Source organism: Sylvia atricapilla, chromosome 1 (genome assembly GCF_009819655.1).
Source record: "Sylvia atricapilla isolate bSylAtr1 chromosome 1, bSylAtr1.pri, whole genome shotgun sequence".
In the NCBI taxonomy this organism is placed as follows: domain Eukaryota; kingdom Metazoa; phylum Chordata; class Aves; order Passeriformes; family Sylviidae; genus Sylvia; species Sylvia atricapilla.
Window position 1 is genome coordinate 62,202,017 of NC_089140.1, and position 12,304 is coordinate 62,214,320.

The 12,304-nt window shown below is 41.4% G+C and overlaps 1 protein-coding gene across 1 annotated transcript in view; it reads right to left on the minus strand.

The window, feature by feature from the left end:
* Positions 1-3,017: 3,017 nt before the first annotated feature.
* The window catches only part of RNF144B (ring finger protein 144B), a 52,804-nt gene continuing 43,517 nt past the window's right edge, over positions 3,018-12,304 (minus strand). The window contains exons 6-8 of the mRNA XM_066324009.1: positions 11,684-11,828; positions 9,857-9,946; positions 3,018-9,655 (exon numbers count right to left, since the gene is read on the minus strand). Coding sequence (XP_066180106.1) covers positions 9,515-9,655; positions 9,857-9,946; positions 11,684-11,828 — 376 coding nt within the window. The 3' untranslated portion in view covers positions 3,018-9,514. The remainder of the gene's footprint in view (positions 9,656-9,856; positions 9,947-11,683; positions 11,829-12,304) is intronic.

Sequence of the window (12,304 nt, forward strand, 5' to 3'; positions counted from 1 at the left end):
CCCTCTCTAGAACACTTCAGGGATAGAGCACCCACTTTTCCGGGCAACACAACCAAGCGATAGGAAGTTCAGAGACACCCACATAGGTCAATCAGACAGTTCCCAGAGCAGCCTCCCAACCAGCTATAGGGCCCAGGATGAGCAGGAGCTGCTGGAAGCAGCAGCAGTCCCTTACCTCTCACAACAGGGAGCCACAGACATTACCACTGGCACATGCACCCCCCTGGGTTTAAACACAAATTTTCTAGCCAAGATCCAGGAAAATACAATTAGCTACTAATTGGCCAGTCCTTCAGGTTTCTCAAATCTGACTTTTTGACAATGGCATAGATCTCAAGAAGGCAAGACTGTGAAATTACTGACTGTGCTTGATAATGGATTATGCTAAGAAAGGGTCAGCACCAGGAAGGATTTTTCATTTCTTTGCTACATGACACTACTAAGGAAAAAGATATGGGGTGCTCTTGCTCTGAGGTTTCACCCTTCTGCAGACACTTTTTATAACCCTATTCTGAGAAATCAGAGATCCTGCAGTTTTCCCCTTTTGGATAAAACACAAGCACGTCTCCAGGGAGGTGTGGACACAAGACTTGCTTAAAAGCTCTGACATGGTTATTCTTTATCCAGCACCCCTGTTCAGTTTTAATGTGCACCTATTGCTAAGTGCTAACTGCTTGCTAGCACAGCTAGAGCTCATGTTAGGGGAAGGAATGACAATAAAGGATTTAGGTTTTTTTTACATTGAGTATCACAGTACAGATTTGAAGCCTTGGGTTTGCCTCTTGGACACCAGTGAGACTCAGCATGGCAGTGGCTGCAGACATGGTTCACTACAGAGGTGTTAACAAGGTGTTCTCTGCACTGAGAAGCTCAGCATGAGGCATCCCATGCAAGAAATAATCCATGGCACCAAGTGGAATCCATTTCCTCTGAGAAGTATCATTTTGTGGGTGGTATGGGATGTTGGCTTGGTTTTATTTTGATTTATTTTTGTTGTGGATTTCTTTGGCTTTTTGGATTTTTTTGGTGTTTTTTTAATTATGTGATATGCATGGAAAACTCTGTAAAAAGACATGCCTCTTTGTTCTAATTTTTCATGATTTCTGGTTTCCAAAAACTAAGAAGTTTTCAGACAGGAAAAGTTGTTGAACTTGAAAGAGAAAGGAGCTGCCAAGGAGGCACCAGGATCAAAGGACATTGGGAAAGGTTCTTGCAAGGGCAGTCCTTCTGAGAGAGAGGCCATCACTGCTTACAGAGCAGCAAGGATTCCCAGAAGGAGTCACGGGCCCTCACAGGGAAATGTCACAGAATGATGATGGATGGGCAGCCACAGGATCACCCCAGAGCAAAAATGGGAGACCAGGAAAGGTGTTTTAAGAGGGTGACGTGGGTTGTGTTTGTCAAACTGGAAGGATGGATCAGACTGTGGATTAGTGTAGAAGTGGGTGTGGGTGAGTGGATGGACATGCACACACAGAGGTTCAGAAGGTAAATGACAAACTTATGTAATCTCAAAAAGCATGAAGATTTTGAAATGGAGGGATTTGGTTACAAATAACTCTGAAATAAAAGGCTTTTGAAGAAAACTAGTCTTCAAGACAAGTGCAGGAGCTGGGAGGGGAAATTGCATCTTGAAGCTGAGATCAAATCAAATTTGAATCCATTGACCTTTTTTTTTTTTTTTTTTTTTTTTTTTTTTTTTTTTTTTTTTTTTTTTTAATCCAAAACTGGCTAGCAGATGTTTGGGTTGCTTAGACTGGTCCGATTTGGCATTTTAAATATTGTAAATTCAGAAATGTGTATCTTTTTCTTGGAAAAGATTTGTTGGTGTTTTCCTTCAAAGTTGCCAGGTGAGGAGCTGGCAGTTCACTCATCTACCAGGTGGGAAGCTGGGCAGTTTGCCCACCGCTGGCAGCTGGTAGGCTGGCAGGGTACCAGGCACATTGGCTGCCAGCAGCTGGTGTCCATCACAAGTCTGACAGAACAGACACATTCCCATCAGAAAGACGATTCCTCAGTAATCAGCAAGATCCTCTGAAGGAAAAGCACTGTGCTGGAAACCTTCAGTCTGCTGCAGGTCATCACCTTTGTTAATGTGTGGACTAGTAAGTATCAGTGCTGAATTTACTTTAAGCAAACTAGTGTGGGAAAGCTTTACATTCATGACCATAATCTGAGCTGTAAGTGTTCTCCTCAACCTTCATCCTGAAAACATGTTCTCAGAGGCAAAATTTATCAAGACCTTTCAGATAATGTATTGAGGTGAACAGCTCCACAGATGACATGCAAGGTTTTCAGGGATGTCTCACCCAGTTGGAAAATCCTACCTTCAGATGCTGAGTAATTGTAGCTAAGCTAGAAATATTTAATGGTAAACATCGCCTTCATGTGTGATGCTCAAAACCACAGCTGTGATTGTCTCTTGTAAGCACTGCAGGATGTGGGAGTGTCAGGAAACTAAGGAGCACAAACGTCTGAAATTGCACGTCAGGATGCAGCATTCCATCAGGTCCTTCAGAAACTTGGAGCAGAAGGCCCCGTTCTACTGCAAGGACAGGCAGGGCTGAGGGCACAAGTGAAGGGAAAGGGGGCTCTGAAGGAGCAGACTGCTTTGTGCAGCCTGCCACACATCCTCTCATCCACTGCCTGGGGTAGCTCCAGCTCTTCTAGGTGCTCCTGGTAGCTGCCAAGCAATAGTCTCCACTAGACTTTTCTGCAGAGCAGATCTTTGGTAATCCTGCATCCCACCTACAGAGTGCAAACACCACTGCTGTCTGCACACCACTGCAGCAGCTCCCAGGGCTAATCCAGAGCCTGCCTCACACTTTTTAAAAGGATTTTAATGTTATTATTCTTGAGAAAGTAAATAAGAGTCAAGACTCTAGATTCCAGTTCTTTTACCTTCTTTTCTCCTCAATATCTCCATTAAGTATATGTGATGTATTCAAATTCTTTCCGTAAATTTTATGTTATCTTTTTAAAGGCAGTTGAAGATTACAACAAAATGAGACAATGTCTTTACACTAATTTTTTAATGTTGCACATATCATATTTTATAACATCAGAAGAAAAAAAACCCGAAGTAAACCTTAAAGAGAGAAAATAAATATAATTTTTATGAATATATGCTGAGAGAGTGCAAAAAACTGCATCTGTAAAACATTTAAATGCTGAATCATACCACACGAAAAAAAAATTTACAAAAGCACTTATTTCTTTATACATGTCAGCTTTCTTCTTATAAACACAAAAATATTTTAACAAATCTTACAAAGATCAAACCCTTTTGCCCTTCACCAGAAGAAAAGTGGTGAAGAAAGTGTATTACCTGGAGGAGAAGAAAAACCCAAAAAATAGATAAACAGAATGTAAAATCTGTGAGGGGCAGGACAGGGGTCTGTGGCTGCTGCTGGTTCATATCACACACACAAACACATTCAGTGTCAGACTTGGACACTTCCATCTACACACATTTAAAACACAGGCATTTTTCAGGAATAAGCAATGCTGGGGCAGTTAAAAGAGCTCTCACACAGCGATCCTTGGTGTCTGTGATGCCAATACCAGCGTACGGAACAGTTCTGCTTCTCTTCATTCCCAAACCTTGCTCCTCATTTGGGAAAAGTAAATCATCAGACCGGCAGAGCTCCAAATAGCTCATGTGAACTGAAGTTTCTGTGCAACTGAACCAGACCAGCAGTAAGAGACTTGGAAAATGAACAGATTTGCTCTGAGTTCTGGGGTATTTTGGAGGTGGGTGGGTAGCTATGGAAAGGGCAAGCTTGAGATAGGGTCCCTGATGAACATCCAGGATATGCTTGAACATGGTGAGAAGGCCCAGCACAACATGTGCCATAGAGCTGGTGGCACTTGAAGCCTCACAAGTCCCTTGTGCAACACATCAACTGCATGGGCCCCAGGAAGCCACAGAGTCAGGCACCTCCTTGAAATTTAAGCAACTCACTGCACATGTGCTGCAGCTCTGCACATTCAACCGGTCTGGGATCTCCCGGCACACAGCCACCAGAAGCTGCAGCTTCTGTCTGGACATCCAGAAGGCACAAGCAAATTACTGACATCCTTAATTTTCATCCAAGAAAAGAGAAAATTTCTTGGGAAGGAGGGAGAAGAATGAGGTTGTGTCCTCTAAAGAGCTGGTGGACCTTGTCAACCAGTATCATTTTTCATAGCTCAGATTGTGATGGTCAATAAAATTCATTGCTAGGAAATTACCTTTCTTAACAACAGAGATTTGCTCAATTCAAAGAACTAACTTGAGGGATCATTAAAAAAGCCTCTGATATAACTACAAATTAGGAAAAATTTACTGTGGACTGCACCAGATCACAGAAAATCCCTTTGCCAGGTGCACCATGACCTTCTCTATGGGAAGCAGAAGAGAAAAGCCTTCCAGTATGAGTTCAATTAAAATAAACCTATCATATGATAAAGGCAATCATACTTCATCCTTAATATTTTATAATTACTAATTATAAATTATATTTGCATTGCATAAATTATAATAATAAATTATAAAACCACATTGGTTATGAGAAACTTGAGGGTTGTGACACAAGACAGACCTTTGGGCTTCCTGTTCAGCAACACCATTCAGCTTCATTACATTACTAACTAGAGGACAAATGAAAATGAGACTGAAGTCTCCAGAGTCTTAGCAATAAGTTAAGCTTTCAAAAGACTGCAGAAGAACCAACTCTTGCTGTTCCAGGAAAGGTATTTTTTCACATCTTTATTTCCAGCCATGTAAATTACCATCTCGTCCTACACACTCATGGGTGAGAGATGTCTGACAACTGTTTTATAACTAGCACATTCAGTTCAACTGCCTCAGCATATTTATAAGATTTCATTTTCCTGGGTAAGTATACTCTAGAAAGCCTCCAGAGAGTTTGAGTCTCTAAATTTTGAATCTGTACAAGAGAAGTATTTTTAATTTATGTAATAATACAGGATGTAGATAATATTTATTTCTTTTCCCCAGCACATTTCCAAAGAAGTCTGCATAACAATAGAAGCATCTCTTCTCAGAATCTCAAAAGCTGTAGGGTGCCCTTATCTATGAGCTCTAACAAAGCAGCCCTTGTTTAGGTCTTACAAGATAAGTTCTTAAGTCTCAATAAGTTTTTCTAAACAAGCCAAGTCTGGAATGTCTATCTTTGGTCAGGTAACTTAGCATCAAATTTCTTTTTAAAACCTGTGAGAAAATGGCTGGAAGATTTTTATCCTCATACAAAGAAATCTACTAGCTTTGCTCTAAGAATCTTTGGCCTAAAATACAGGATGAAAAATAAGATCATAAAAAGAATTAGTCTGAGAAACAATGACTGGGAGAAGGAGATTACAGTGTAAAACAGATTTCAAATTTTTAAAGCAGCAGAAACTACAGCACAACCACCCCTTGAGGTACCAAAAAATGGAGCAGCCAAAAGTTCATTTTAATGTCCCATTGTGGAAATACAGTTGTATCTGTCCCCTTGTAATTATTCCTTCATGCAACTATGGAGGCAAGATCCAGTTTCTCTTTGTTCATTCAAGTAAAATTTGTGTACATTTTAAACTTATCTTTGGACTTCATGCTGCGTTACTGGACAGACAACAAGACTTAGCATTTAGCATCATTAAAGCACTGAGAAACATTTATTATTGTTACCCCCCATGCCCTTCTTTGGGGTAAGCAACCCTGTGCACCAAAATTAAACCATCAGTTACTGAAGGGCAGCACTGAACACCCACTACAGTTCTGGAATAAATACTGCAGAGATGCACTTACGCTATAGCATGACAAATATCTTCTTTTTATTAAGAGATGGATTTGGGAGCAAGTATCATCATACTCATATTAACACAAGGACATGGAATACTGAATGGGATCTTCAGCTATATTTGACACAGACCCAGTGACTGAAGGGAAATGATGGGATATGTGGCCATGGAGATTTGTGGCCAGATGCAGTACAAATCCAGATATCTAGCATTGTTCTCTTAACTTTAGGAGCTGACCTTTGAACACCTAGAGCTCAATTTTCATAAGGCCTCAAATCTCAATGGTTCAGAAGGAATGGAGTACTTTCCACTTTTGTTCTCCATGAGAGAAGTCTGTGAATGCTCTCAATGTAACATGAAAGGCCTAAAACCCCCCAAGGTGTCTCTCAGTGGTTCAAGGCCCAAGAACAAACTGGTGATGAGTCCAGGGTGGGCAATGTACTCCTGCCACAGGAGGCACTGCCACAGCCCTGAGCTCTGCCCTGGCTGCTGCCTGCCACAGGGGCAAGAAGAGAGATGGGAAGAGCATTGAAGCCTGGCAGTAATGTGCACCAACTGCATCACACAGATAGAGCTCAGGAGGGTGGACTTACACATACCTTGATTAAGATGAGTCAGATGTAGTCAAAATCCTGGGGTTTTTTCATTCTCCCTAATTATTACTAGCATTATTTGTCATGCTTTCAATAAATCTTTAATAAAGCAACTTTAATGTTTCTTATAAAGTGGGGGAAAACCCCCAAACCCCAAAGCAACAAAAAAGCAAAAGCCAACACTGTAAAAAAGATTCCTCTGCTAAAATGTTTCTCTGGAAACTCTGCCAACTTAGCCAGTTGGTGCAAAATAGCTGCCTTCTGGAAAACAAAGTAACAGGGCTTTCCTGTCCCAGCGCTTCAGCACAGGTATTGCTCCACTCAGCCAGGCCAGGGCCTACTTAATGCACATGCTCAAGTATTCCCATGCAATGAAAAGCCAGGACACATGGGCACTAGACACAGCCTTTTGAAGAAAATCATTGTTGTAAAGCTTTAATTTTAAGCTCTGAAGCTGTCTAGAGCTTCTTTCTTGGTCCATTTGTTGTACCTACACAGCCAAAAGAAGAGGTCCCTGTAGCTGATGCTCTCCTTATCCAGTTTTTGTGTAAAGTAGCCCAGCAAAAGCCTGGGCTACCAATCCACATCCAGATTTCTTAGATGCCTGGACTGGCACTGAGGCTTCCAGCCTGTGATAACTCCTGCATGATTAATTTATACCAGTTTTGGTACACCCACCAGGCATCTAAACTGCTGCAAGAGAGCTGCCTTCCACTGCATTGCCTTAACAAAGGGAAGAATCTCACAGGTTCATTAACACAACACTATAAATGAAAAAAAAAAGATCCAATGCCTTCATTCCAATAGGCATTTTAACAAAAACAGGCCAACAGAAAGAGGGAGAGGACAAGGAAAGAAATAAGACTAGCAAAGGATGCACTGTTCATGGGTAAGATCGCAAAACATGAGAAACTCTCAAATTTTAACATACAAAAGACATTCATACCAGCAATGCTGGTTATGCTTAAAGAGACTGTACAGCTCCTACATCCTTTGTCCTTGAGGCTTTGTTAAAGTAAGACTTGCAACTTCAAGTTCATAAATAAAATGGAAATGACAGTAGTGCCATAAAAACGTAGGTAGAAAAATAGTGCAAAGCCAAGGGCTGGACACTTTAATCTGTCACAAGTACCCCAAAGCACTACCATTAGTGCTCTTCAAGAAAACACATACAGAAAACATTCTTTATTTATTATAAATGGCAGTTGCCTGCATTGCACTCTGTATTTAGAATGTACTGTCTACCGTTCTGCTTCCCTTCAAAGCTGAGGATGAAGAATAAATACAGCTTTTCACACTGGTGAGCACTGCCTGCCCTCCAGCCACGACTGGTAGCAAAGTCAGACAGTATTTATAAAAGAAATCAATTAAAAAGCAAAACAGACAGTATCATTAAAGGCCTCTGTCCTCGCTAGTCTGCTCAACAGACTACACATTCTCAAAAGAAGAACACCTGCCACTTTTGTTACAGTAACCAGAGAGCAAAGTTAAACAGAAAAAAGGTCACATTTACAGCTGCCAAGAAGGCAAAGTTCCTGAGCCTGGGCCAAACACCACACACAGTCACCCTCACAGCACTCTCCGCGCTGTGTGACCCGCGCTGTGTGCTCGGAGAAGGGCAGCCGGGCGGAGCGCGAGCCCGACACCGCGCTCGGGCTGAGCATCTCCTTCAAACCTCACAGCCCTTATGAAAAAGGGTTTGGAATTACAACCAATTATACAGTGCAAACTTGTATCTCTTCCCACAGATATAGAATGCGCTGACAGGAGTCCAGAACAAAAGCGCCACCAGCCCCAGTTGTGAGGAGCACCATCCATTAAGGAAATAAACTCCAGAGAGTAGAGTCTGATCTCAGCTATTCCTGACCGAGCCTGGAGTAATTCCAGCTCTTCAGTGAGCTTTCAGTGAAATTTTACAGTTGTAACCGATACCAGGGTCTGAACTGGTTTGGTGGTGAGGCACCAAATTAAAATGAAGCACTTATTAAATGACAGCCTTCCAGATTCAGAATAACTAAAAAATATCAGTAACAGAGTTTGTTAACCTTGAGCAGGACGAAAGAAATACCCACTAAAGGACGGAGCTCACACTTACACAGCATTTCTCAAGTATTCACTTCAGCAGGTCCATAAGGTTTTGAAGGAGGCTTTGGCTTAGCCTGGTTTCAACAACTTTTTAACAGGGTTCTTGCTGCCAACCCATGTAAACTGTTGAAAAAAAATCTACTGACTGCCCATATGTACTTGATATATCTGCACTCATACCATCACTCCATACACACGCAACCAGGATCCCAACTCTGCACAAAATGGGAACCGTATCAGAGTCTTTCTTACAATATTACCTTCACTGTGAGTTTGCTACACCCACGGTACTGACAAAAGGCATGCCCAATGCTAGGGAAATATACATATTCCTAATATTTCATGGTAGATATGTCATGTTTGATGTGAAAAAAATAGCAGCTTTCTCAAGGTAGTCCAGTCTCTTAATAGAGAGCTCTGTCTTTAGGAACAGTTTTGTTGGTTTTTTACTTCTGTAGTTGAGATCGATGGTAAAAATCAAATTGATTTGAATGCTGAAAGAAATTCCATGGCAGCCAATTGACAGGAAACTACCAAACCTATTTTCTTAATGGTTTGTTACATTTACCTGGACACAAGCTAGCAGGCAGAAGAACCTAATCAGGCTTTTCCTTCTCCCTCTTTTACAAAAGACCCAAAACTTTCTGAGAAATATGAGTGTAACCAAGAACCAACAGCAAGTAGGACAGTAATGACTGGATCTGCAAAGACAGAGTAATGCAGCAGGATCAAGTCACATGCAACTGATGGAAAATGGGAATGTTCTATCAGTCAGGAATGGTAGATCATATTTATGGTATAAAGTACTGAATGGTGTCCTGATTTTCTCTTCAGGAAGCAAAAACCTACACTATATGTACTGCACAGTAATCTAGACTTTTCCCCCACTAGGACTTGTTAGTGATAGAGTAACCTGTCAAGAATAGGCACTTATCCCAAGAACTGGCAAAAAAAAAGGGAGCATTATTTGGTAGGTATGGCACCAAAACACAACCCATTGTGCTTTCTCACATACATGTGCTGTACAGATGGAGACTCAAAAAGACACAGTTTTAGGTTGTCGGCAGGCTGTGTTTTTTCTTTTTGTTCCGGCAAGATTTGCAAATGCAACAGATGATGCATGGAGACGCCACAAGCAGCAAGGGGGAAGTCACCAATGCTATGATACCTAGTCCAACGAGGATCCCCACAACCTGAAAGACAGGGTGGGGAAAAATACATATTTAGATAGCATGGAAGACAAAATATGCATGTGCATGCATAAACACAGCATAGGTCACAAAAAAAAAAAGGGATGAAAATATGAAAATAATCATCTCGGTTCTTCCCTGAAGGGTAAAATCTCTTTGCTTCATGCATGCATGAAAGCTCTGCCCAGCAGGCTAGGAACACACCTGTGTTCTGTTCCACATCACTGAAGCCCGTGAGTGGCCCAGCTTGTTTCTGCAAGGGCCTCTGTCGTAATGTCGTAAGAAAATATCATTCTGAAAAAGAAAAGGAGAAGCTGTAAGAGCAGGTTACAGAACTGCAGGGAGAGGTTCAATACCAGAGTGGAAACACAACCTTCCTGGCACTGTTTTGAAATTGCCAGCAGCCAGCAGACAAGTTCACATGTCTTCTAAATAATTATCTAGAATAACTTCTCGCAGTTTCAGAAATTGGTGTATGTTTGACACCTGAGCTATCATACAGCACCTTTCCTCCTCCACTTTTAAAAAGCATAAGCACATGAGTTGCACCTATTGCACAAGTACCTGGTCTATAATTTGATGATGATAAAGGGGACTGAAAACAACAGGCATTTCTGAAAACTAGCAATGTGAGGGATCATCTTCCTGAAGTATTCCACCTTCTGTTCTCCTGATGTACCTCCTTCACAGTAATTTTCTTCTTAGACTTAACATCAAAATATAGAAAGTACAAAAATCCCGTTTCATTTCTCCTTTACCATTAATACTTACTAACTACCCATTCTTTTCTTCAGAAGGTGACTCATTCCCTGCATTACCCTCTCTAAACCACTGTACTGTAACCTGATGCTGCTTCCCCTTTCATTTTCAGCTCTGCTCTCTGGCTTTGCAGGTATTACCTTCATCTACGCCTGGAGCTCCCCCACACATTTAGAAAAACTAAATTTGAATCACAGAACTACAGTTTCTTTCTCTCTTTCTCCCTTTGAACTGACAAAAACTCTATAAGGGCATGTCTGTGGAGTCTGCAAGAATGTGACACCCTTCTTGTTCAGCACAGTGTGAAGCAATCACCGTGTACTGCATGTACTCTGAGGCAAGCCTTAAGACTCATGTTGAGAAAGCACATTCACCCACACAGAAAGGGGACATAACACTAAGGGAAACCTGTTTAGCTTGCTGCGTAAAGGATGAAGATTGAGGAAGTCTCATTGTTTGCTGGCTGTGGAGTGCAAAAAAGAAGACAAGAAAATCCACACAGCACATAACATTTTATTTCAAGTGCTGGTTAAGTCCTTTTCACACTCCCACAGTTGTTGCTGATGACTGTGCCAAAAGGGCAAGCTGCCATATACAAGTGCATTACTTCCAGGACTCTTCATGCTGCTAGGATACTTGAAGTCCACAGAGTTGAGACTGGTTTGCAACCTTTGCGACATCATTAGCAGCCCGCACTTCACAATCCATGTTCATGATACATTTTTATCCTGAAGCCTAATAACCCATCACTCTCTTCAGCAAACATGGCACTAGAGATGGACTAGGAAAGGAGACTTCTCCTTCCTAGCAGGGAGCCCTTAAGCCACCATACCACAGACAAACCCCCTTCACCCAGTGCCACACCACTTTTTAGACAGGCTATGTCCTTTACTGTTGTAACAGGTGGAAGGCATTTATTTCCCTCACTCTCAACCAAACTGTTTTTAGCTACTGGAAGAGGGAATCTCAGCAAGGTTCTGAGCAAGGTTCTCCTGGAACAAACCTCCAGAAAGAAATGTGTTAGTCCCATTTCCCTCAAAGAACTAACATGGGACCCATAGATATGGCTACAACCCTTGATAGAAGAAACAAAAACTATATTGGTAAAAATAAAAGCACTGGGTGAAAGAAGAGAAAGAAACTGAGTCAGAAGCTGAATTGAGCCAAGAAATTCACTAGGACAGCAATGAACTAACAAAGAGCTTGTGCAAGGCCTCAGAATAACCCTAATCCCATTATTCTTTATCTTGGAGTGTTTTCTGCAATACTTACATCCAAGTTCTGTAAACAATACCAGCAAAACGTGTGCTTGCAGTTCTTGCACATCATCTGAGCGCAGCCCTCATTTCGCTCAATATAAATTCGACAAACTGGGCACTGCTTAATTGGTGACTCTGTCTCTGCTCCAATAAGAAATCTAGAAAAGTAAGGAAACATTAAAGTGAGAGGTGAACATAACTGTTGTTATTCAAGTCCACTGCCTGATGTGTATTGTGCTTATTTTTCAGAGCATCTAATGTTGTCCTAACACATTCCATATAGGAAGCTTCTTATATTCAGTACAATACATTGAAGCACATTCACTACTAGGTGTAAGACTATTAATATCACATAAAAGTGAAAATCTCTGGCTTTGTTCCTTTATGCTATACAAAAATAACACCCACTACATCCACAGCTAATCACCTATACCATTAAAACTTAAGACTTTGTTACAGAGACTTTGCACAATTCATTTAACAGGACTTGATTATGCAACTCAGAGCACTGTCCTTGTCTGAATAAAATAGGCTTAAACTCCACCACAGCCAGAGATCACAGCCAGAGAAGAAAAATCATAGCAAGGGCTTTTTGGCAACTCCTATTCAACGGAGTCTCTAGCAAGCAGAATAC